At 41.4% G+C, this 23,289-nt stretch overlaps 1 protein-coding gene across 2 annotated transcripts in view; it reads right to left on the reverse strand.

Moving 5' to 3' along the window:
• Nucleotides 1-866: 866 nt before the first annotated feature.
• Nucleotides 867-23,289, reverse strand: part of Xpo1 (exportin 1) — a 42,306-nt gene continuing 19,883 nt past the window's right edge. For both annotated transcript variants that reach the window (XM_021626644.2, XM_060365156.1), the window contains 21 exons: nt 21,359-21,420; nt 20,671-20,715; nt 19,118-19,299; nt 18,687-18,735; nt 18,487-18,606; nt 15,834-15,962; nt 15,135-15,293; nt 13,810-14,007; nt 12,743-12,881; nt 12,368-12,549; nt 12,131-12,287; nt 11,880-12,043; nt 11,064-11,198; nt 10,028-10,211; nt 9,547-9,653; nt 7,613-7,807; nt 5,775-5,943; nt 3,882-4,016; nt 3,642-3,801; nt 3,049-3,145; nt 867-1,894 (listed from right to left, as the gene is read on the reverse strand). In XM_021626644.2, coding sequence (XP_021482319.1) covers nt 1,748-1,894; nt 3,049-3,145; nt 3,642-3,801; nt 3,882-4,016; nt 5,775-5,943; nt 7,613-7,807; nt 9,547-9,653; nt 10,028-10,211; nt 11,064-11,198; nt 11,880-12,043; nt 12,131-12,287; nt 12,368-12,549; nt 12,743-12,881; nt 13,810-14,007; nt 15,135-15,293; nt 15,834-15,962; nt 18,487-18,606; nt 18,687-18,735; nt 19,118-19,299; nt 20,671-20,715; nt 21,359-21,420 — 2,915 coding nt within the window. In that variant the 3' untranslated portion in view covers nt 867-1,747. The remainder of the gene's footprint in view (nt 1,895-3,048; nt 3,146-3,641; nt 3,802-3,881; nt 4,017-5,774; nt 5,944-7,612; nt 7,808-9,546; nt 9,654-10,027; nt 10,212-11,063; nt 11,199-11,879; nt 12,044-12,130; nt 12,288-12,367; nt 12,550-12,742; nt 12,882-13,809; nt 14,008-15,134; nt 15,294-15,833; nt 15,963-18,486; nt 18,607-18,686; nt 18,736-19,117; nt 19,300-20,670; nt 20,716-21,358; nt 21,421-23,289) is intronic.

A 23,289-nucleotide genomic window follows, 5' to 3' on the forward strand; every position in this document is an offset into this window, starting at 1 on the left:
TAGTGATTTTGTACTACTTTAAGTCAACTGTGTATGGCAGCAGGTTAGGAATCCAGCCATCTGGAAAGGGTTCTATTTTCTGTGTGCTGAGATGGGCTTCGGCTACTGTATAGTCCAGGACCATCTATCTTCTAAGTGCAAGAATCACATGCACTGAGGTTGTAATTTTCTACAACATTTATGTGTAAGATGACAAACATGACCCATCTTGGAGGTCAGCTTGCACGGCTCGTGTAGACTCACTCCAGGTTACATCAAACCCGGGCTTGGAAACAAGTGTAACTCTACCCACCGAGCAATTTGGGTGGCCCTGTAAGTTCAGCACACTACTTAATTACTAGTAAGAACATAGGGAAAAGTATTAGCAAAAATACAAAGCATTTGGAAAAAGAAATCTTGGTAGCAATGATCTTTTGAAAGCCACTAACCAGAGCCACACAAAGAAATGCTCCTTAAGTCCAAAAAAATAAAGTGAGTTAGAGGTAAGGTTTCTCTGTGCAGCCCCAGCTGTCCTGTGGACCGGGCTGGCCGAAAACTCAAGAAATACATCTCTTTAGGTATCTGCCGAGGTATTTCGTCACAAAGCCCTGCCTAACTGCCACCTCTTACCGTAAACCACCTCCCCACCCCCTTTGAGACAGGGTCTCTCTGTTACGTAGCCCTGGCTGTCCTGGAAGTGACTATCAATGTAAACACCCAGGGTCCCACCAGCCTCTGCTTCCCCGGAGCTGGGTTAAAGGCGTGCACCACCACTACCAGCTAAGAACCTTCTTCACAAGAACCAGATGTCAAATAAAAATACTACAATCCTTAAATAAAATCACCTTCATGAATGTAGGAATAATTTTAAGTCAGTGAAGGGAAAATAAATGTAAACCAAGTTTATTTTGCCTTTTAAGTAGTGTTCTTAAAGCACTACAGCTTGGTAAACAATGGAAATTAGTATACGCCATCTCAAAAGCCAGAGTTTTGTTTTCTTCGTTGTTTTTTTTTTTTTTTAATGAGTTGTTAAAAAGATGCAGCCTATTCTAACAGGATAAATATTTTTAACCATTTCACTTTTCTCGAGTTAATGAAGGCTCACAAATGAGCAACACTCCTCATTGAGGAAAACAAAAAGCTGTTGTCGACAAGCGACAGCACACACACAAACAAAAAGAACTGTGTAAAATAACTAACTGTTCCCATACTTCTGAAGTTGCTTTACAATGGGATGATATGCACATGATCTTGCTGCAAACGTGACACACAGACTTAACACATGTAGTCTGGAGACAGCCAACTCCAGACAGTGCAGCTATAACCCTCTTAACGCAATTGCTTTTACTCATTACTTTTCTTCTAGACCGAGATACAGGCTAGAAAAAAAATGCTCCCTAATTAAAATTGGTATTGTTTACAAGAAAAATTTTATAATTTTGCATTAGAATTTACAAGTATATTTTCAAATCAAATTTACTTCCTCCCCCCAGCGTTGCCACAAAATGGGCATGAAGTAAAAGTTTTTAAAAAATGCCTTAATTTTCAACTTCATGCAAACTAAATAAAGATGACCAAAACAAAAGCTTAAACAATGGAAGGATATTTCACAGAAAATTTCTTGTACAAAAAACACATAAGAAAAAGGGCCACTAGGTGACATTTTAATTTACAAATTGGCATCATTTTGGTCGACAAATAATCCATATGCTGTTTTCTTCTGTGAACAAATGTTGCAGAGAGAAAAAGCCTAGCATGACTTCAGATTTCAATCACACATTTCTTCTGGAATTTCATGTGGATTAAGAATCCCAGGTACAGACATTTGAAGTTTATGTTTCTCCTCCTGAGCCTGTCGAAGGGCTGTTTCTCTTTCCTCCAAAAACAGATCAGATGTATCTTCACCTGCAAACTCCTGTGAACAGACAGTTGAGATGTCAAATGTAATAAAACTTCAAGCTGCCTCTGGGACTGGGGGTAGACAAGTAGGTATTTAGCCAATTGCAATAGAAAGATAAATTATCTGTCACTTGGACTTATAATTGAAGTGCATTAGTACAGTTAGAGGCTAATTTAAAAACAAAACTTCAGAGTGGGAGCCTTAATACTGCAGTGTTATCCCACATCAAATACTATTAATGTGCATGTAATCCTGGAAACTGTAGTTCACTCAAATATTCTCAGTGTCAGGGTCTTCAAAGCATTCTCATATTCTTTGCGTTCAGAACTCAATGATTTCCTGGACACGAGCTTCTGACATGAACTCAGGGACAGTCTGTAGAAGCCTCATGCCCTGGGTCTGTTTAGTAGCACCCTGGGTTTCAAGCACTGTCTGGATTACGGAAGGACTAGAATGGTGGTACACACATTCACAGCACTCGGGAGGCAACTGTGGGTGGGTAGGCTGCTTAAATTCCCAGGGTGGTACCAAGCAGCATACCCTGATCCTGTCTCAGAAACGAGAGGGCTAGAGCAAGGACTCATAACCAAAAGCAAAATGGCAAAATCTTTCCCCCCAAGCTGAATGCATAAACAGCAATAGAATCAAAAGGTGATCATAACTCTTTAAAAAGGGGCTATCAACATGTTTATTAGGCCCACTAAAATGTATGAGATCTATGCCAGGTGTGGTGCAGCAGGATGCAGAGGCAGGCAGATCTCCTTAAGTTCCAGGTCAGCCAGAGCTACACAAAACAAGAAAAAATGAAGTGGAGTGGGGGAAAGTCACTGGGAGATTGCTGGGGATGCAGCTCAGTAGAATGTTTGACTATAATGTACACAAAGATATATAATCCAAAATATCACAGTCACATACTGCAGACAGGAATATGCTGGACCTTGCAGGGTAGTTCTGCAAGCAGCAGCATCCCTGCGGGGTGCTCCACAACCCTCCTCCAACACCAGCACAGAGGCATCAACACATTAACACCCCTCGAATCCCAGGCCATGGGAAGCAGAGGCAAGTGGTTCTGCGCTCAAGGCCAGCTTCACCCGCACAGAAGCTGAAGCCAGACAGGAACCTGACTCAAAAAAAACAGAAAGAAAAACCTTAAAATAATAAATGTATACCTTTATTTGTACCAAGAAGTCCCTCAGATGTTCTTTGAAAGCAGGAATATCCTGATTTAAGCTGAAAAGTCCCGTTACAAAGAGCTTTACTTGAGCACTGCAAATCAAAAACAAAAAATTAACCTTTAAAAACTAAACATCTAAAGTACTGTTTTTAAGACTATTTGTTTATACCTTGCACAACTGCCAAATTAAAAACTTAGAAGATTTTAAAAAATGCAGGACCAGAGAGAAGAGGTTCAACCTGTTACAGCACTTGCAGTAAAGCCTGGCAGCTGAGGACTGGAGACCCAGCAGAGGAGGACTAACTGCCCTCTTGCCCTCTGACCTTCACACAGTACACAGGCTCACATCCATACCTAAACTATGCATAAAAATTTAAATGTATTTAAAAATCACCTAAATGCAGGAGAGATGGCTTAGTGGTAAACGCTCATGTTGATCGTCCCAAGGACACCAGTCTAAATCCCAGCGTCCATGCCGGGCAGCCCCCTGTGCCTTTAACTCGAGAGGGATGGACACCTGTCCTGAACCTGCACCGACATGCACATACCCGCCCATACACACCCCATGGAGTAATAGTAATCACTTACTCTTGTAGATGAGGGAATGCAGACTTAAGGAGATTAGCCACATATTCTTGAATAAACACTTGGTTGTTAACTGGATTTCCAGGATTTAGTGGTGTACTTATTTTTCCTTCTTCAACCAAATTGAACATATATGCGAGAATGGATGCATGCATTGTTAGACCTGTTGAGTGGAAGAAACTTATTAATTCAGAGATGAAACACGGCAAGAACACGGAGAAGTTCAGTGGGCTCCATTCTTACCTGCAGTGTGTGAGGTGTCTGTCACGACAGAGAAGATATGCTGAAGAATATCACAAAAATAAGTCTGATAAAAACTCTGCGCTGCAGCTTCCTCTTGTGCAACGTTTTGTAAAAGTGTAAAAAGTATCTGTAAGCCTAAAGTTAATAGAAAATCATTAGCGATTAACATATTTTTAAAGTATAATTACTGGTATTCTTTTTCTTAGACATATTTATTATGTGAGATGGTCTCAATGTTGGGCATTTGTGAGCATGCTCGGATCTGACCTGTGGCAATTTTTTTTCTCCACCCAAAAAAGTGCTAAGACTGCAGGGTTGTCCACCATCACATGTCCAAATTAATCTTTTTTTTTTTTTTTTAGGCAGGGTTTCTGGCTAGGCCAGAACTTGTGACTATAGGACCAGACTGGCCTCAAACTCTGCCTCTCCAGTGCATATACACCATGCCAGGTGACTCTCAGAAAAGCACAGGGGGCTTGTCTGAGACTGATCCTCCAAACAAGGACCATTCATGGCCATAACCTAGAACCCCTGCACAGATATAGCCCACGGCAGGTCAGTGTCCAAGAGTGTTCCCTAGTAATGGGAACAGGGGCCGTCTCTGACATGAACTCAGTAGCTGGCTCTGTGACCACCTCCCCCTGAAGTAGGAGCAGCCTAGCCAGGCCACAGAGGAAGACAATAAAAAAGCCAGTCCTGATGAGACCTGATAGCCGAGGGTCAGATGGAAGGGGAGGAGGGCAATCTCTATCAGTGGACTGGGGGAGGGGCAGAGGAGAAGAGAGAGGGAGGGTGGAATTGGAAGGAGATGGGGAGGGGCTACAGCTTGGATACAAAGTGAATCAGCTGTTAATGAAAATTAAGAACAACAGAGCCCTGCCCTGTAAACTAGGCTGGCCTTCAGCTGGAGGCAGGTCACTCCACTCCAACCTCTCTAGCATTGGGACCGAAGGCACAAACAACCCCATCTGGTATTTGTTTGGGTCATTTTAAGCCTCTTGTTACGTAAAAGTAAAGGTGGAGAACAGAAGCCAGAGTGCGGTTACAGTGTATCACAGACTCAGGGCACTTGCTGAACTTCCAGAGGACCCGGGGAGATTCCCAGCACCAACAAGGCAGCTAATACCTATCTAGGACTCCAGTTATAAGGGTTCTGGCCCTTTCTGGCCTCTGTGAGCACCAGGGACATGAGTGGCACACAGACATACATGCAGACAAAACACCTATAGATAAAAACAGAAGTCTAGGATGCACCTTAACTGCACACTGCCAGCACGTGCAGAATTTAGGAAATAGAGATAAGAAAAATTGTTAAGTTGGAGGACTAGCCTGGAATACATGAGACCCTAATGAAAACCACAAATGGGAGCTAGACAGAGGTCCGCAGGTTTAGAGTGCTCGGTGCTCCTGCAGAAGACCCAGCACCCGCACACACTGGCTCACAACTCTAAACCATTCTGCTTCAATGGCACCCAACACCTTCCCATGGCTCCCACAGGCTCCTGGCACGGGTGCGGGGAAAAGACACACATATACACAAATGCAGCCATCATAAATCATCAGCAGTGGTTCTCACCTGGGAGGTCCCCACCCCAAGGGCACTGAATGACCCTTTCAAAGGGGTTGCCGAAGACCATAGAAAAACACAGGTATTTACAATTATTCACAGCAGCATAATTATGGTTGGGGATTTACAACATGAAGAACTATATTAACAGTTCAGGAAGGCAGAGAACCCCTGACCACACCCGTGCCATAAATAAACGTAAATAAAACAGCCATGGAGCCTGGATGGCCTCTGGTTGACTGGAACCCTAGGAATCAAACAGGACCGAGTAGGACTTTGCGTATATTTCTGGTTTATCAGGCAAATGAGTTAAACTATGTAGTTACCTGTATCTGCAACATTCCTCATAGTATGTTTAAAAGCCCAAATAATAGAATCCAAAACAAGCTTGAACTGTGCAGGTGGAATAGCTAGGAATGCTGGGAAACAATGAGAATTGACAGCTTGAAGTAATAAGAAAAAGTTTGTTCTGTGTTCTGGATATTCTTCAAAATCCTAAAAGAAAGAACGAAGTCACAGTTCAGTGTCTTATTATGGGATGGAAAACAGCAAGCCCGCACTTACATGCACATTTAGAGTTGCCCAAGGAAAACCCCGAATTTTAAGATTTGCTTATTTTTCATCCATTCCATTCCATCCCATCCCATCCCATGCCACTGGTTTTCCAAGACAGGGTTTCTCTGTGTATAGCCCTGAATGTCCTAGAACTTCCTCTGTAGACCAGAGGCTGGCTTAGAACTCATAGACCAGCCTGCTTCTAGGATTAAAGATATGTACCATCCCAAGGTAGGATTTGTATTTTAAAGGGTTAAGTACCACTGGGCTCGGGGCTGTAATGCCCCAACAGTTGGTTCTCGGAGTTCAAGGCCAGCCTGGTCTACAAAGCAAGTCCAGGACAGAAAAATCCTGTCTTGAAATCCCAAATCCCCACCACCTAAGATCTTTGTGTGTGCTATAATCCATGAGAAATAATTTTTTTTTTTTTTCGAGACAGGGTTTCTCTGTGTACCTTTGGCTGTCCTGAACTCACTTTGCAGACCAAGCTGACCACCAACTCACAGAGATCTGACTGTCTCTGCCTCCTGAAATGCTTGGATTATAGGTGTATCACCACACCCAGCTGAACATTTTTTAAAAAATTATTTATTCACTTTACATCCCAATCATAGGCCCATCCTTCCTACCTCTTCCCCACTCCTCCCCCATTCCTCAGATAACCTACTACCCCTGCTCATTAAGTCAATTTAGGACTTATCAAGTCCAATCCCTCTGTGGCCTCAAGAGGCAGACCTGTCAGGGGGGAGTGATAAGAAAGCAGACAACAGAGTTCATGTCAGAGACAGACCCCGCTCCCTTAACTAGGGGCCCACATGAAGCTTCAGCTGACTGTCTGCTACTAGGGGACTTGGGTCCAGTATATTCATAGTCCTTGGTTGGTGCTTCAGTCTCAGGAAGCCTCTCTGGGCCCTGGTTAGTTGGCTCTGTTGGTTTTCGTGTGGAGCTCCTATCCACTCCAGCTCCTTTTATCCTTCCTCCCACTTTTCTCAGCATCTGTTAGCCTCCTGTCTTGCTTCCTCTTTTCAGCCACTTCCATTGTCTATTCTATTTCCCTTTCTGAGTGTGATTTAAGCATCTGCCCTTGGATCCACCTTGTTATCTTCGTTGGGTCTGTGAATTATGTCTATCCTGCACTATATGGCTAAAAAGTGAGTACATACTATGCCTGTCTTTCTGGATCTGTTTGGAAGAACTTTTAAAAACATTACTATCAAATTTATTTTTAGTAGTAATAATTTTATTTTATCCCATTACACCTTGAAACTATTACAACCACCCAGCAGAACATGTGATATGCACTAAGTTTTAAATGATATGCCATACTGAGCTTCAGCCCAGCTTCAATCCCCACCTCACCCACAGTGAGACAAGGCCTCACTGTGTAGCCCTGGCTATGTAAACCAACCTGGCCTTGGATTTATGGAGATCATAGACCCACCCACCTCTAACCCTTGAGCACTGGGTATTTAAAAGTATGTGTCCATGACCAGTCTTTAGCCTAATTTTAGGGCTTTAAAATCACACATTAAAATGTCATTTATATATTTGAGAGTACAGAACATACTACAAAATCTTCTGTTATATAATAAAAACACAAATCACCTACCTTATTTATCATATTCAATGTGCACTCAAAAACGGCATCAAATATTTGAGGTATTTCAGCTGTGATATGTCCACCTAATTTGTTGACAATAATGGCCATAGTACTAAGCACTTCTGGCTCTCTAGCAGCTGGGACATTTCTCTGGTAATCAATGAGAACGGCATCCAACAAAGGAGGAACAAAGTTTTCAGCTACCTGTTTCGGGGAAAAAAGTTCTTACTACTGTCAGCTGTATTTCACACCAGTCTGCTGAGATGGCACACTGAAATATCTCAGCAACAGAAAACAGTAAAGTCAGTATCAACAGTGGTCAGAGATACAGGACAATTTCAATATAGCCTTGAATCTCATGTAGCCAGACCCTAAGCTCATGTTGCCACAGGTTCCCAAGGGCTCTAACAGGTTTTCTTCAGTATCAGAATGTCTTACCTTGTGCTAGTCCCTAAGTGAGCTCCCCAGAATCATCAAATTAATCAGCACATAAGAAATACTTGCTCACCACTATTACAAACAGCAAAGAAGAACAAGACAGGATATTTGGGTAATGTCCCCAAGCACAAGGCTTGGGAAGGCCCTGAAGATTACAGCCTTCAAGTCTGGGAATCCGTAAACACGCCATTCCCTTGTTCCTTACATACTATTAAAGCAGTGACACACACTCATTAACTACACCCCAGCTACTCCCATTCACCCACTTTGTGCTCAATTTTCTTGGAACTGTTCTTTCATTTGCCATTCTCAGTATAAAATGTTCAATGGAGTAAAAAAAAAAAAAGGGGGGGGGGGCACCATTTCTTTCTGGTGTCTCCTCTGGATAGCCCTGGAACTCATTCTGTAGAACTGCCCGTCCTTCCTCTGCCTCCCGAAGGAAGACGCGCCACCCCTACTCTAAATGTATAACCCAAGCTGCCCTCAGACCCGTTATTCTCCTCCTCTCTCTGCCTCCTTCAGCAAAACCTAAGCCCACGCGCCACCACTAAGTTTGAGTAAACTGGGTTTGGGTGGCAGTGACACTCTCCACGCCGAAGTGAAGGTGCTGAGGGAGCTCTCGCTATTGTGCCAATGGCACAGAAACTCATGCCATCAAGTAGACGCTGCCTACCCATGTGTGACAACCTGTACTTCAGTCCTACAAGCATATCAGATCTTGGGATATAAATACCCAAGTTAGGTCTCAAGCTAAGTTAGCTTCTGTGTACACAATGAATGACAGCATGTACGTGGAATCAGAGTTTAACTTGTAGGAGTTGGTTCTCCTTCCACCACATGCGTCCCAGCGATGGAATGCGCTGAGACTTGGCAGAAAACATCTTTATTCCCTCAGCCATGGGCCAGCTGCTCCACTTTCAATGTTCCTGGCTCACAAGCAGTGCAGCTACCACACGCGTCTGAAAAGGGTCCTCTTCTTCGGGCCGCTGATTGAAGGGTTACTCGGAACAATGTGCTAAGAGGGTTATGTAATTTTAACTGTCTGAAGTAAGGACATTCTCTTAATCTGACCGCCATCAAAGTTCAAGATGAGGGCTGTCAAGATGGCTCAAAAGCCTTAACTTGCAATCTTATATTCGGACCGCAAAGCCACCATAGTAGTAGCTAGAAGCTTATCTACCATATGCCTGGACTTCTTTAGTGATCGATATGTAACACGAATTCCACTGACCTTTTGTGACCAAAGATTTTAATCTTACCAACCTAATAAATTGATCCCTACAGATATCTTTCCAGTCTAAAAGACCCATTGTTATCTATTACCATCTTCTGTAGCAAACACGAAATTTCTTCAGAAATCTAAATCACTACTGTTTTACTATAAATGTAGTCCAACAAATAACGGTATGAAATAACCCTAAAGACAGATGCTTAAATAACTTATAATTAAGTAATAATACATGTAGACATGTGAGAATGTGTGACCAAAAGAAAAAACATCTTACCATCTGAGGATCATTGGAACGGCTCACCCAACCAGAAATTAACTTTAAAGTTTCCCTTTTTACTGTCCGCATACTTCTAATCAATGGCTGCTTTGTAACCATCTCACCTAAAAAAACCAACCAAACATAAGCTAACGTGATAGCATGCAACGGTGACAGTAATATCTACTTCAGATGTTAACATTCCACTGACCATTTAAAAAGCTGAACCCTCACAACAATTTACTGGGGAAAAGGGACTAAGAGAAGACAGAAGTCTGAAGTGGGAACAGCAAGATAGCTGTCCAGAATGAACTATACCTGTAGGCAAGCAAGAATAATCTTAATTAGGTAAGCAAACAAATTACTGAGAAATGGTCTTGGACTTTCTGATAAGCGAGACACCCACGCTTGCTTAAATGTGAGAAGTGCAAAAAGACAATGAAAACAGAATGATTTTTACACAGGGGACTTTTACTACCGAGAATCCAGAATCACTCACCATTTGCTTGAATAGCTGCAGAAATATTTTCACTGAGGCACTTGTATACATTAAGCATGTCTAAATAGATTCTCCCAAGCTGAATCACAAAGGGATGTCCAACAGCTTTGCAGGCTCTCACGTTTGTTTTTAATATGCTACCCAGCTGCTTCACTGTTTCAGGATCTTTCAGGATATCAACATTCTGAAATTATCAAAATAAAGCATAACCACGTGTGTTGAAGCCTTCATCTTACTTGTAATCTCAAAGACAAATACAGGGCCTAGGTTGCGGCTTAGTGGTAGAGTATGTTTTGCAAATGAAGTCCTAGGCTTAATCCCTATTACCTAATCAAACCTAAAACTCACACCCAAAAACACATGTGAAATATTCTCACCCTAAGATCAAAATAGAAGGATATTCTAAAGCCAGCCATGGTGGCACACATCTTTAATCCCAGCACATGGGAGGCACATGAATTTCAAGACAGGTAGGGCTCCACAAGTAAACTGTTTCAAATATAACCCCACTCAAGAGAAAAGTCTCTTTTTTATTTTGCCCTGCTTTTACTTTGAGAAATGGTCTTCTGGATCTCAGCTGACCACCAACTTGCTATGTTGCCAAGAATTATACTTGCATAACTACCAAGCCTGCCTTCTATAATGTTTCAATTGTTTAAACACACATGAAAGAAAAAACGGCTTTTCTGAGTTAAGGCCTTGCCACGTTATCCTGAGGGCCTAAGCTCACTAGGAGTAACTTATATTAAAGCTGGGCTTAGCAAAAAGTGTCTGTTCTCCCAGGGAGACATACTCTCCAGAAAGTCACAGGCTGGACACCTGAAGTAGGTGAAAAAGGAGCAACACCTGAGGACGTCCTGATTTCCACGTACAGTGGGCACCCCCCCCATTTATAAAGACTTATGTGTGAAGCACACATTTCATCTTAAGCCTTAATAGAAATCAAACAAACTAACAAACCACCGAACAAAAGAAACCCAACCCAACCCAACGCCGACCACCCAACAAAAAACTAAGCCACATACGAAAAACTTACTTTGGTTGCCTGCTGAATTATACTGTCCCATACTTGATTGGGGAGTAGCATGTATTTTTCTATCAAATGCTCTTGAACTGTCTGGTCTGTCTGTGCACCAATCATGTATCCCACAGCTTCATAAAATGTATGGACCTGTTTTTAAATGCAAACATCATTTATTTTCATCCTCTCATCCGTCCCAATAATGCAAAATACGTGTAAACAAATTACAAACATACTCAGATTGTACCGATTAAGGCTTATTTTTTCCCAATCATCCCCCTCCACCCCTGAGATGGGGTTTCTCCGTGTAGCCTTGGCTGTCCTCTGCATCCCCAGAGCGCTGGGATTGCAGGTATGGGTTACCACATCTGGCTTTTTTTTTTTTTTCCAATTTGTAATTGTTTATTTTTAATTTTCTGTATACAGGTGGGATGAAGGGGTTATATGCCTGTAGGTGTAGATAACTGAAGAAATCATAAGATGGAAATGCCAACACTGGAAGTGGAGTTACGGGAGTAATTAGCATTCCGTGTAGGTACTGGGGACCAACTATAGTCCTGTACAGAAGTGCCACTCTTAACTGCTAAGCAGCCTCTTCATCCTCCAAGCACACTACTTTTATACACTATTAAGGATTGATGTAGTGACTCAACAGAACTGGCCACAATATCCCGAGAGACTCAGGTTCAAGCCCAAGCAGCCACACCATCAATGTCTGGAGCTCCAGCTCCATGTTATCTGACGCCTTCCTTCTGCTTCTTCAGGCACCAGGGACACAGGCGCGCGTGCGTGCAAAGCTTAAACACATTATTAGCACAGTGGCTTACATACCTGCTGAGGCTGAAGATCACAAATTATAGTATTTATGTTGTTTAAAATCTCATCAATGAACGGCATTACTTCTCCAACTTGAACCTGAACAAAATGCCTGCGGCATTTCTGAGCTATTTTAATAAAGGTGTCACAAGCCATGTCCTGGACTCCATCATGGGTCTCTACCAAGACAAAAACATTTATTTATTTATTTTTGTTCAGTAACAAATGAAGTGAAATTAAATAGGTTATTATTAAAGTAGATTTACCATGCATGAATTCAAATAGCTTGTTTACTACTGTCTTCAAAAACTTCCAATGTGCTCTCAAAAACCGTGGGTACTGACCTACTATATACATGATATTCGATGCAATAATAGCTTTATTATCTTTGCCTCTTTTCTGCTCACATAATCCTAAAAGATCCTGTAAAAGATGACAAGCTGGTCATGCCAAGCTAGCAAGCGCACTTACTCACTGCCCTGCGTCACCATGCTGGGGCATACCTTGATGACGGTGACAAGAAACCGCTTCTCATCCTCTTCATGCATGGCGCCACTAATGGAGCCTATCGCCCAACACAGTGTGTTCAAATTTTTCCAGGACCACTCTGTACCATTGACTTGATTTTGAAGTTTCTTAGTCATTATTATTTCTGTATCTACATAATCCAGATGAGTAAGATAAACTACAAAGAAAAAAATTTGCAGATGTTTCACAACAAAAACTTAAAGAAAAAAATTTCTTTGCTAAGGTGTAACAGCATATTAATAAGTATATGGTGACTGAGAGATCAAGTGATATTAACTTTGACCAAACAGTACTTTCACAAATAGGGCATAAAATGACAAAGAGCAAATTATTGTCACTTATGAACTTACCTAATGTTTCTCTCATATTCTTATACAAATTTATGGAATCAGTATCCTTCATGAACTCTCTTACAACTTCTCCCTGATCATTTTCTACAACCAGTACCTCCTCTGGTTTAGCCATACGACTAACCATCAATAAACGGACCTACATATCAATAAAGAAACTGTTAAGACATTTGATATCCACGTCAAATATAAAGTTGGTAAAACATTTAAAAGCATATACTTATTAACATGCCACACAAGTCAACCTGATTCTGACAGGAAAATGTAAAAGAAAAGACTCAGTCATGCATGGTGGTACACTCTTACAGTCTCAGTACTCCTATCATGGAGCAGAGCCTTCACTATTTAGAGGCTAGGACTGGCTACCAAGCTGAAAACAAATTTTCAAATAAGGCACAGTCATACATGCTTGTAATTCTAAAACTGAGAAGGCCAATCCATAAAGACCAAGAGGTGAAGGCCAGCCCTGACTCCTTAAGACCTACCCATCCACCTACACTGTTTTAAAAAGCTTGGTGTGGTGATGACACAGGCCTTTAATCCCAGCATTGGGAAGGCCCCGAGGTCCGTGGATACAGAGATCTTGTCTCCAATACAATGAAAATGTCTAAAAAGTAAAAAATTACTTAAAATGGTAACTCTGCAACACTACATTTCAGAACCCTATTTTGATACATTTTGTTTGTTTTTCGAGACAGGGTTTCTCCATGTAGCTCTGGTTGTCTTGAAATTCACTCTGTAGAGCACACTGACCTCAAATAGAGAAATGCCTGCTGCCGCTGCCCAAACCACCACCTAGCTTGACATGATTTTAACAGTAAATCAATAAATTATTTATTAATAATCAACCTCTGGTTTACAGACTTTCTGTGTCATATTGACTGAATAGGTGATAGCCAATGAACATACACTAATAAACCCAGATGATACAGGCTGCTAATTTAAGAACCGAACTTCTAAAAACTCCAACTGGAAAAACTGTCGTTTTTATATTCTACCTCCATCAGTTAGCCATCAAAACTACTGTAAGAAACAATGAGAGCACTCACCAACCACTTCATCATTACCTTTGATAACACAGTCAAGTACAGCTGTCTCCTAGGAGGAATATCAAAATGCTGACTTCCAGATAACAATGGAGAAGCAGATGTAGAAAACGGACTCTCTCTGTAGAGCTCAGCTGCCAAATGATTCCAGTACTCAAGACAGATCTTAAAAATTTCAGTTTCTTCCACCTCAGATACCAACAACATATAATGAAGAGCCTACACATTAAGACAAGGAGAATTAAAATAGTATTACCACCAAATCTCCAAGTTGCTTTCCACCACTTAATCAAGATTAAAAATTAGCGTTTTGAAGCTGGGCTGTGGAGGCCCATGTCTTTAGTCCCCACACCTGGGAGGCAAAAGCAGGTGAATCTCGGAGTTCAAGGTCAGCCTTGTCTAGGAGAGCCAGCCAAGGACACAGAAAACCCTATCTCAACAGAGTAAAAAAAGGGCTGGAGAGATGACTCAGGTTAAGAGCACTGGCTGCTCTTCCAAAGGTCCTGAGTTCAATCCCCAGCAACCACATGATGGCTTATAGCCATCTATAGTAAGATCTGGTATGCAGGCAGAATGCTGTATAAATAATATATAAAGCAGGCCTCACAGCTCTAGTCCCAGCACACGGGAAGGAAAATCAAGAATCACATGTCATCCTCAAAAAACTACAAGTGTGAGGTCAGTCTGCGTGACAGAAATCCCGATATCACGAATGGGTCCTGTAGTGGCAGGTAATGGCACAACACAGAATACTAGCACCCTTGGCGGCAGAGATGAGACCCTCAAAAATTTGAGGACGGCCTATTATAAACGAGTTTGATATAAACCAGGACTGAAGGCCTTCATCTCAACAAAAGAAAATGCAGAAAGGAAGGAAGGAAGGAAGAAAGGAAGGGAGGGAGGGAGGGAGGGAGGGAGGGAGGAAGGAAGGAAGGAAGGAAGGAAGGAAGGAAGGAAGGAAGGAAGGGGAGAAAGGGGAGGGAGGAAGGAAATGCCACAAGGGCACTTCCTATCAGTAGCATACAAGTGTTGTACATTCTCAAAATGAAATATTATTCAACCATGAAGACAGCAATAATCAAAGTACAATTTTCATGACATGCTCAAATATGTATTAAATATGTATTAAAAAGATCACATATACATTCTAGTGCATGTCAAGTATCTGGAATATATATAAATCAAGAGACAAAAAGCAACAGGTCTAGGCCCATGAGAACCAAATTTCAAACAAACAAAAAACAGGTGGGGAACAAACAAGACGTCTCAAAATCTACACACATAACAGGCTCATAGTTAGGAGCATTTCTTTTTTTTTAGAGATCAAACAACAGGACCAAACCTACCTCCATAAGTGCTTCCCTGAGATTTAGTCTCTTTTCTAAAAGTTGACCATGTTCCTTTAGAAAGGTGCACAGAAAGAGGCTGAGATTTTGAATAAAGTTCTGTTCATCATCTTTCCCATTTGAGTATGCAAGTCGAATGTTGGTATTTAAAGGAAGCATCTGCAGGTTGAAAACCATTATCAATCTTAGTATTAAGAAACCACAAGAAAACAGCATGAACTTTAAAATGAGAACAATCATCTGATAGTACTAACATGCAAAGCTGTGCTATCTCAGGCAATTGCCTCTAATATATTCTTTTAATTTTTATCAAGACCTTTTCTCAAGACACAGAAAAAACCTATGGCAGGCAGTAATACAGCATGATATTAAACACTTCTTTCACACTTTCGCCAGCAGAATGGACCTTGGTCCTATCAGGCTCTCAGCTTCCTGTTAGGCTCAGCCTGTCCAACAATCAGCCTTCAGAACTGTACTAACATGGTACCCGTAAAACCTTTTCTTTCAGGGAAGAAAAAGAACTTCCACCTAAAGTTACATATTGTCCATAGAACCACACTACGGCTGACCTAGTTTGACTGTTGTATAGCTGAACTTAAACCCAACCTTTTTCATTGTTTGACAGTGTTGTTGGTTATCATCTAACCATTTCTAATGCGATAGAATCATTCAAACAATTTTCAAGATAGTGGCATATACCTGTTTTAGCTGCATCATTGTAAGTGTAAACAGAGTTTCAAACTGCTCCTCATATTGGCTTACACTCACACCAGCAATCTCAGTGAGGCACTTTAGAGACACATTCCGAAACATTGGGACATTCAGGAACTATTTTTTTAAAAGAAAAATAAAAATTAAACACAAATATCTCATTTAAAAATGACAGGGGTAGGTGGGCTGGAGAGTTGGCTGTGGTTAAAAGCATTTGGTGCTCTTGCAGAGAATGCACATTCTCTTCCCAACACTCAATGGCAACTCATGTATACAAGTCCCAGGGATTCAACTCCCTTTTCTGACCTCTATGAAAAGAGCACCAGGCACTTACACGGTACACATTCACACACAGTCAAAACTCATTTCCACAAAGTAAAACAAAGGCACTTTTAGCAATCATAAAAGCAAGGATACAGCCTAACAGTAGGTGATAGATCCTTATTTTTGCATATACATTTTAAAGAAACACCACACATTCAAAATACTGAAATGTCTCAGAAGCACTTATGCTTTCCTTCTAAGATGGGATCTCACCAGGCCCAGACACAGCTCAAAACTGCTCTCTAGCTGAGGATGACTCTAAAGTTCTGACCTTTGACACATGTGCACACAGGGATGCTGGGACCAAACCTAATGCTCTATGCATACCAAGCAAAGTGAGCTGCATCCTCATTAGCCCTGGGCGTGGGGGAAAACTTGTTTGGTAACTTTCTCAGGGTCACTACTACATGTTTGACTTTGACTGACTTGAAATATTTAAAATGCAGAGACAGGAAGTAAAATAAGCGAAGTTTAAATGTTCAAAGGGATCACTAAAGAAAACATTTCACTGTGGTGTACATATTCTGTAGGAAGATAGACAATAACCCCCACACCCCAAAAAAGAAAAAAAAAAGTCATGCGTGGTGGCATATGCCTTTAATGCCAGCACTCAGGGAAGCAGAAACAAGCGGATCTCAGTGAGTTCAAGGTCAGCCTGCTCTACAAAGTGAGTCCAGGACAGCCAAGGCCACACAAAGAAACTGTCTTGAAAAACAAAAAAGTATCCACTTACACTTCAAATTTGAGGTTAACTTAAACAGTGATGCCCTTGCCACTCTCCATCCCCCCCAAATTAAGGTCTTTATGAGATAATTAACATAACTAAGATTGCTGTATTATAGAGAAATTCAGCTATATCGGATATACCTTTGGTGGTTGATCTATAAAAGATTAAAAACTGATCTACAGTAATTTCTTTTTTCCTTCTTTGAGACAGGGTTTCTCTGTAGCCTTGGCTGCCCTCTACCTCAAGTGCCTCCACCACTGAGTGCTGAGATTAAAAGTGTGGGCCAGGGGCTGGGGAGATGGCTCAGTGGTTAAGAGCACTGTCTGCACTTCCAAAGGACCCCGGTTCAATTCCCAGCAACCACATGGCAGCTCACAACTGTCTGTGATTCCAATTCCAAGGGATCTGATGCCTTCATACTAATGCACATAAAACTGAATAAATTATTTAAAAAAGAAAAGAAAAGTGTGGGCCAAACTGGCTAAAATAAGACACCTTTACTAAGGTTCAAATAAACACCCCTGCAACCTTTGTCAGGTGAGCCCAATGCACAGCAACAGTCTGTGAATGAATAGCATCAGGAGTAAATGGCATTCTAACTTTTCAGGTAAAGAAACTTGTATGTCCACAGTGTTGAAGTACTTATTGACACTAAGCCTGATGACCAGAGTCTGATCCTACAGACAGGGCAATTACATACAAAATAATGACTGTAAACAGATTTTTTTTTTCACATAATATAAAATATTTCACCAGATTCACCTCACTGTGACTGAAGCGAAAGAGTGCAATTCACTAATTGCGCCCATCAAAGAATTCTTGTTTTGGACATGCTGGGCAAGCTTTTTCCTACTGAACTACAATCTACAGTCTTCATCTTTACTTTTTTTGCCCCCACCCCCAAAAAAGGGTCTTATTGTAGGCCAGGTACTCTCTTAAAGGACCAGGCTGGCCTTAAAAAATCAAGAGATCCGCCTGCCTCTGCTTCCGGAGTGCTGGCTTTTCTTTACTATCTAGTCCTTGTCCTGAAGTCCTGGGCTAAACTGGTCTCAAATTGATTCATTGCTGGGATTAAAGCTTTCAATTTGGGTGTGGCTCACACAGATTAAACTGTAATCATTTTGCTTGAACAAAATTAAGGATTAAAGACCTTGCTTTATAATTTGAAATCCTTATACCTGGGGCCTTTCAGATGGCCCAGCAGGTGAAGTACCCAATGTTCAATCACTCCAACTCTCACAGTGGAGCAAACCAACTCTCATCAAAGTTGTCCTCTGACATCTCCACAAAGCCATCTAAGCCCCCATATATATACACAAATAGTAACAAACGTAATACAAGAATTTCAGTTTACGACTCTACAGTATTGGGGTTACATCTACCACTATTCCTGACCTAAAAACAGAACAAAACAAAACAAATCTGACCAACAAAAACAAACAAACAAACAAACAAATCCAGGCTTTAAAGACTGATCAAATGATTACTAGCCTTATGCAAAAGATCTTGAAAACAGTTTTTACTTCAAAAACAAAGACAGTGGTTAGAGTATCAGTGAAGAAAAGCTGAAGTAAAACATACGGGCTTTACCTTGTAAATTAATGTGCTGATTAGCTTGGTCTCAAAGATGTATCCCAGCGGAATCCAGTTCAGAAATCTCAGCAGTGTTTCTAAGGTAGCATGTACAAGGGGAGCATTTTGGGAATTTTCCTGGATACACAAACATCATATTATAAATACTCTTTCTTCTCACTCTTATATTAAAGGGAAGAAAATTAAAAACCACTTACCATCACAAACTGACAAAGCTGAAATATTTGTGAGAACTCGTTGCACATGCTAAGGGAAAAAAAAAACACAAACATGATTTGGAAAAAAGAAAAGAAAACCCTGGTTTCAGGCAAGACCTGCTAGAGCGACAGAGAGACACCTGACGCCATCCCCCTCCCCTGATTTTTTTCCAGATAAGAGTTTCTCTGTGTAGCCTTGGTTGTCCTGGACTCAGCTTTGTAGACCAGGCTGGCCTCGAACTTACAGAGATCTGTCTGCCTCTGCCTGGGATCAAAGTCGTGTGCCACCACACACAGCCATTTGACATCTCCTTATACACAAACACACACTCTTTCCCCTCCCTCCAAGTAATTTAAAACACTGATGATACTTCATTACAAACCATTTATGCTCCATATAGCATGAGATAATTTAAAACATAACTACTTGCCTGTCTTTTAAATGCTTTGCTTTCACTTGGGTTATCTGTCCACTAGAGAAATCAAATACTTCTTCACTCAAGAGTTTAAGAATCACCATATTGTTTTGACATAGACTCTCACTGGTCCTACTTGCTCCAACAATGTCACTGATAAAAGTTGGCCAATGCTTGGGCCACTCTTGTTTAAGTATCTAAAATTAAAAAGGAAACATTCATTTTACTTCATTTGACAAAGACAAAACAACTTCAGCGCCAGAATTATTACTGACTTTCTTCCCTTGTAATAAGGAAGGAATTGTGTCATTTTCTACGTTACACATGAACATAAAACAAATTGAGTGCTTTCAATATGCAAAGATTCCATTCAGTTACTCTGATGATTACATATGGCTCCAATGTGTATGAATATTAAATGGATATTAACTGCTTGAGGTATGTATAACCTACCCCAAAAATCCTGAGATCTAACTAAATGGTAAAGGGTAGTAGGTTATGAAGACAGATTCGTGGCTAGTCAAAATGGTCGTCTAGCACACTGGCCCGAGATCAATCCTTGCTGTCTGAAAACACACAGCAGACATTCTCTGTTGGATATAACCTAGTCCTAACATTACCTAATGCAGTGCTGAAGCTGAACTCCGTGCTCTTACATGAGCTGATGCTGCCCAGGCCCTGGTTCTTGAATTATAGTACAGTTTGGATACTTTACAGGCTTTTAAGTAGATAGATATCACAAGCAGAAACGGAATCTTCTACTAAAAATCCGATGAAATGTATTAACTTTTGAAGTTTAGACAGTGTCAAGATATTCTAAACATTCTACAGAAACAATGACCTGTTGGGGTCAGTGAACAAAACTGCTAAATATAAGTATTCTAAACTCAGGACTGTACAGATGTTTAAGATGTATGGAGCCTTGACTAGAATGCCAAGTTTCAGGAAAGAACACGTAAACTGGGACTGAGGCATGACCATGTGAAAGGGAAATGTACAGTGACAGGGAAACCGTCTATGAACCCAACAGTTACACTGAAATGGGAAACTCCAGCAGGCAATTCAGTTCACACTGGAGCCATTTAAACAGCTATCTTAAAATTGTCTTTTGTTTTTTCTGTTTTTCCTGTGTGGCTTTGGCTGTAGTACTGGACTCACTTTGCAGACGAAGCTGGCCTCGAACTCAGTGATCAGGCTGCCTCTGTCTCAGAGGTGCTGGGATTACAGGCATATACCAGTTCACCCAGCTTAATTATTGATTCTTACCACCACAGTCAAATGTTATCAGATGCTAACTAAAGACCTAAGTCTAACTCACAGGGCCAATGTCAGTAACAACCAATTCTAATTTCAGGTCCAGGGTTTTTAAATGCCTCAGACCTTTGTGGTAACTTATACGCAAATACCCACTGGTAGACACACACACATCTACACTTAATTAAAAATACAAATAAATATTTTTTTAAAATATATTTGCCTATGAGATAGAGAAAATGTATACAACAGGTCCAAAAATTAAGTGTAGCAATCACTTAATCTTCTGAGGAAGAGGCTAATAGAAAGCTTACCTGAACAAGAATCATATTTAACTTCCCAATGTACACCTTTTCTTTCTGGGGAAGAAAATAAGGGGGGTCAGAATGAATACAGGCCTAAAGAATACAGTACAAAGAAATGGTTATAGGTCTATTATAAATATGTATGCTTGCAAGACTCTACAGGCTTTCTTTGTGTAGCCTTGGCTGTCCTGGACTTGCTTTGTGGAGCAGGACAGCCTCAAACTCGCTCTGCCTGCCTGCCTCTGCCTTGGAGTGCTGGGATTACAGGCATGTGCTACCCAGCCCAGCTGCAGAAACATCTAAATAATTTTGCTTTCTTGAATCCATTCTCTGGAGACTAGTCATGTGGCTCAGCATGCAAAGCCAACTGCCAGCACGACTGACACCGGAGTCCAATTCTCCGGATCTACCTAGTGTATGGAAGGAGAACCAACTCCCAAGAGTTGTCCTCTAACTTCACAGCCAGGTGTTTCCACACACGCTCACACTCTTAGTAAATGTAATTAAAAAGCCATTAATCTCCAGCGCTTCTGTGATGGTTTACAGTGTAAACACGAGTTCAATCCCCAGACCTAGAGGGGTGGAAGGTGAGAGAGAGCTGACCTCCAAACCCAGGCTGCAGTACATATGCACTCTCCTGAGTGTGCACACACAAGCACAAAACTAAAACCTAAAATTGATAAAAGAATTTTCTTACCTCTACACAAGTTGGGTCAGAGGACGTCTTGATAATGAGGCCAACAACGTATTTTTTTATTCCTATTAAAAAATTATGCACAACGTATTAAAAACTAAAACATCTTTATAAGACAGGCTGGGAGGCTTATGCCTTCAACCCCAGCATCACGAAACTGCAACAGCCTGGACAAGAACATGACTTTTAACGAAACAAAAATCACAGCTTTACACTACACTAACAAAGAGTGGAGGGCAGCCAGTTTTAAGTGCTTCACCAGCGCTCCCAACTGTAAAGACACTGAAAGCTTTGGATGTAGGTCAGAATTAAAGTACGTACTTGCCCTGTTTTCATAGTAAAACTCTCCTGTTTTCATAGTAAATACTTTATTTTCCATACTTTTCCAGCCTGGAGAAATCAGGACCAATGTAGCCCTAGGCTAGCCATAAATTAGCTATCTGTCTTCCTCCTGAACCCCTTTTATTCCATACGCTATTGGGGTGAAAACTCTGGAGTTTTGCTTTCTTTAAAGCACAGCATTATTATGAGAATGTTTTTTTTGACCCCACACGTGGGGCTATGCGGCTACTCTGAAGCAGTTGAACATGATTTCCCTTGTGGTCTGGCAGGTGCATGATTTTTGCCAGCTGCAGAAAAGTTTCTGTGATTGTGTGACCTTTGGAATTCTGGGGACTTTTCCTGCCAGTGGAAGAGCAAACCTGCCACAAGGAACTCTGTGTCCCTACCCGGACTTCATTCACGAGGGGCTTGAAGTGGAAGAAGAACCCGCAAGGTAGCCAATGTGGCCACACACTACTGTGCCCACCTGACCCATCAATTTTACAGGAAAAGGATAGCAAGTCATATTCACTCTGTGACTAACTAGACCCATCTGCCCTGGTTTAACACCTGACCTGTGCCAGCACAGGGAAGCTAAAGCAGGACAGCTGCCTCAAGTTCTCGCCACCCTGGGAGAATACCAAGGCCAGCTCTGGCAAGGGAGCAAACACAATTAAAAACACTGACCTACACGTACTTGAACTCTTGCTGCTGCCTCCAAAATTCTGGGACTATAAGGGCATGAAAGCATGCCTAAATTATATGTCTTTAATCTTTTTTTCTTTTCTCCCTCCCTCCTCTCCACAGACAGGGTTTTTCTAGCACCACCATTGGGTACATGCTTTTATAACCCTTTTTTTAAAGTGAAATCTACCATGCAACTTTATTTATTTATTTATTTATTTATTATGTGCACAGCATTCTGCCTGCATGTACACCTTCAGGCCAGAAGAGGGCACCAGATCTCATTATAGATGGTTGTGAGCCACCATGTGGTTGCTGGGAATTGAACTTGGGACCTTTGGAAGAACAGCCAGTGTTCTTAACCTCTGAGCCGTCTCTCCAGCCCCCTTTATAACCTTTTTTAAGACTTGGCTGTCCTGGGCTCACTTTGTAGACCAGGCTAGCCTCCAACTCATTGCTGGGATTACAGGCATGCACCACCAAGCCTGGTCCTATTTTTAAGCCTGAAGCTTTGTTATTTACATGTTTGTGTATGAAAGACAAGACCAGAAGATGAACGGTTATAGGTGTATCATGAACTATGTAACTCACATGGGTGCTGGGAATTGAATTTAGGACCGCTGCAAGACTGAAGAGCAGCAAGCACTCATAATTGCTAAACCATCTCCAATCCAGGACCTGTTCTTTCTAAGTGGTAGATCTCTTGTGAAGAAAATCCCTACTTTTTTATAGCCTCGACTGGACTAAATAAAACTCCTATGCAAGTAATGAAAGCTCGAATTCCTCACCTTCCACTTTCACCTCCACACTTATCTTTGAGAGCCTCTACCGGGCTTGGAGCACTGTATACACCAAAAGCAGCTCTTGAACTTGAGCTGATCTTCCACAGCTCTCTCCCAGGCCTCTGACCCTCCAACACAGGGTCTTCA

This window comes from Meriones unguiculatus, chromosome 12 (assembly GCF_030254825.1).
Source record: "Meriones unguiculatus strain TT.TT164.6M chromosome 12, Bangor_MerUng_6.1, whole genome shotgun sequence".
Taxonomy (NCBI): domain Eukaryota; kingdom Metazoa; phylum Chordata; class Mammalia; order Rodentia; family Muridae; genus Meriones; species Meriones unguiculatus.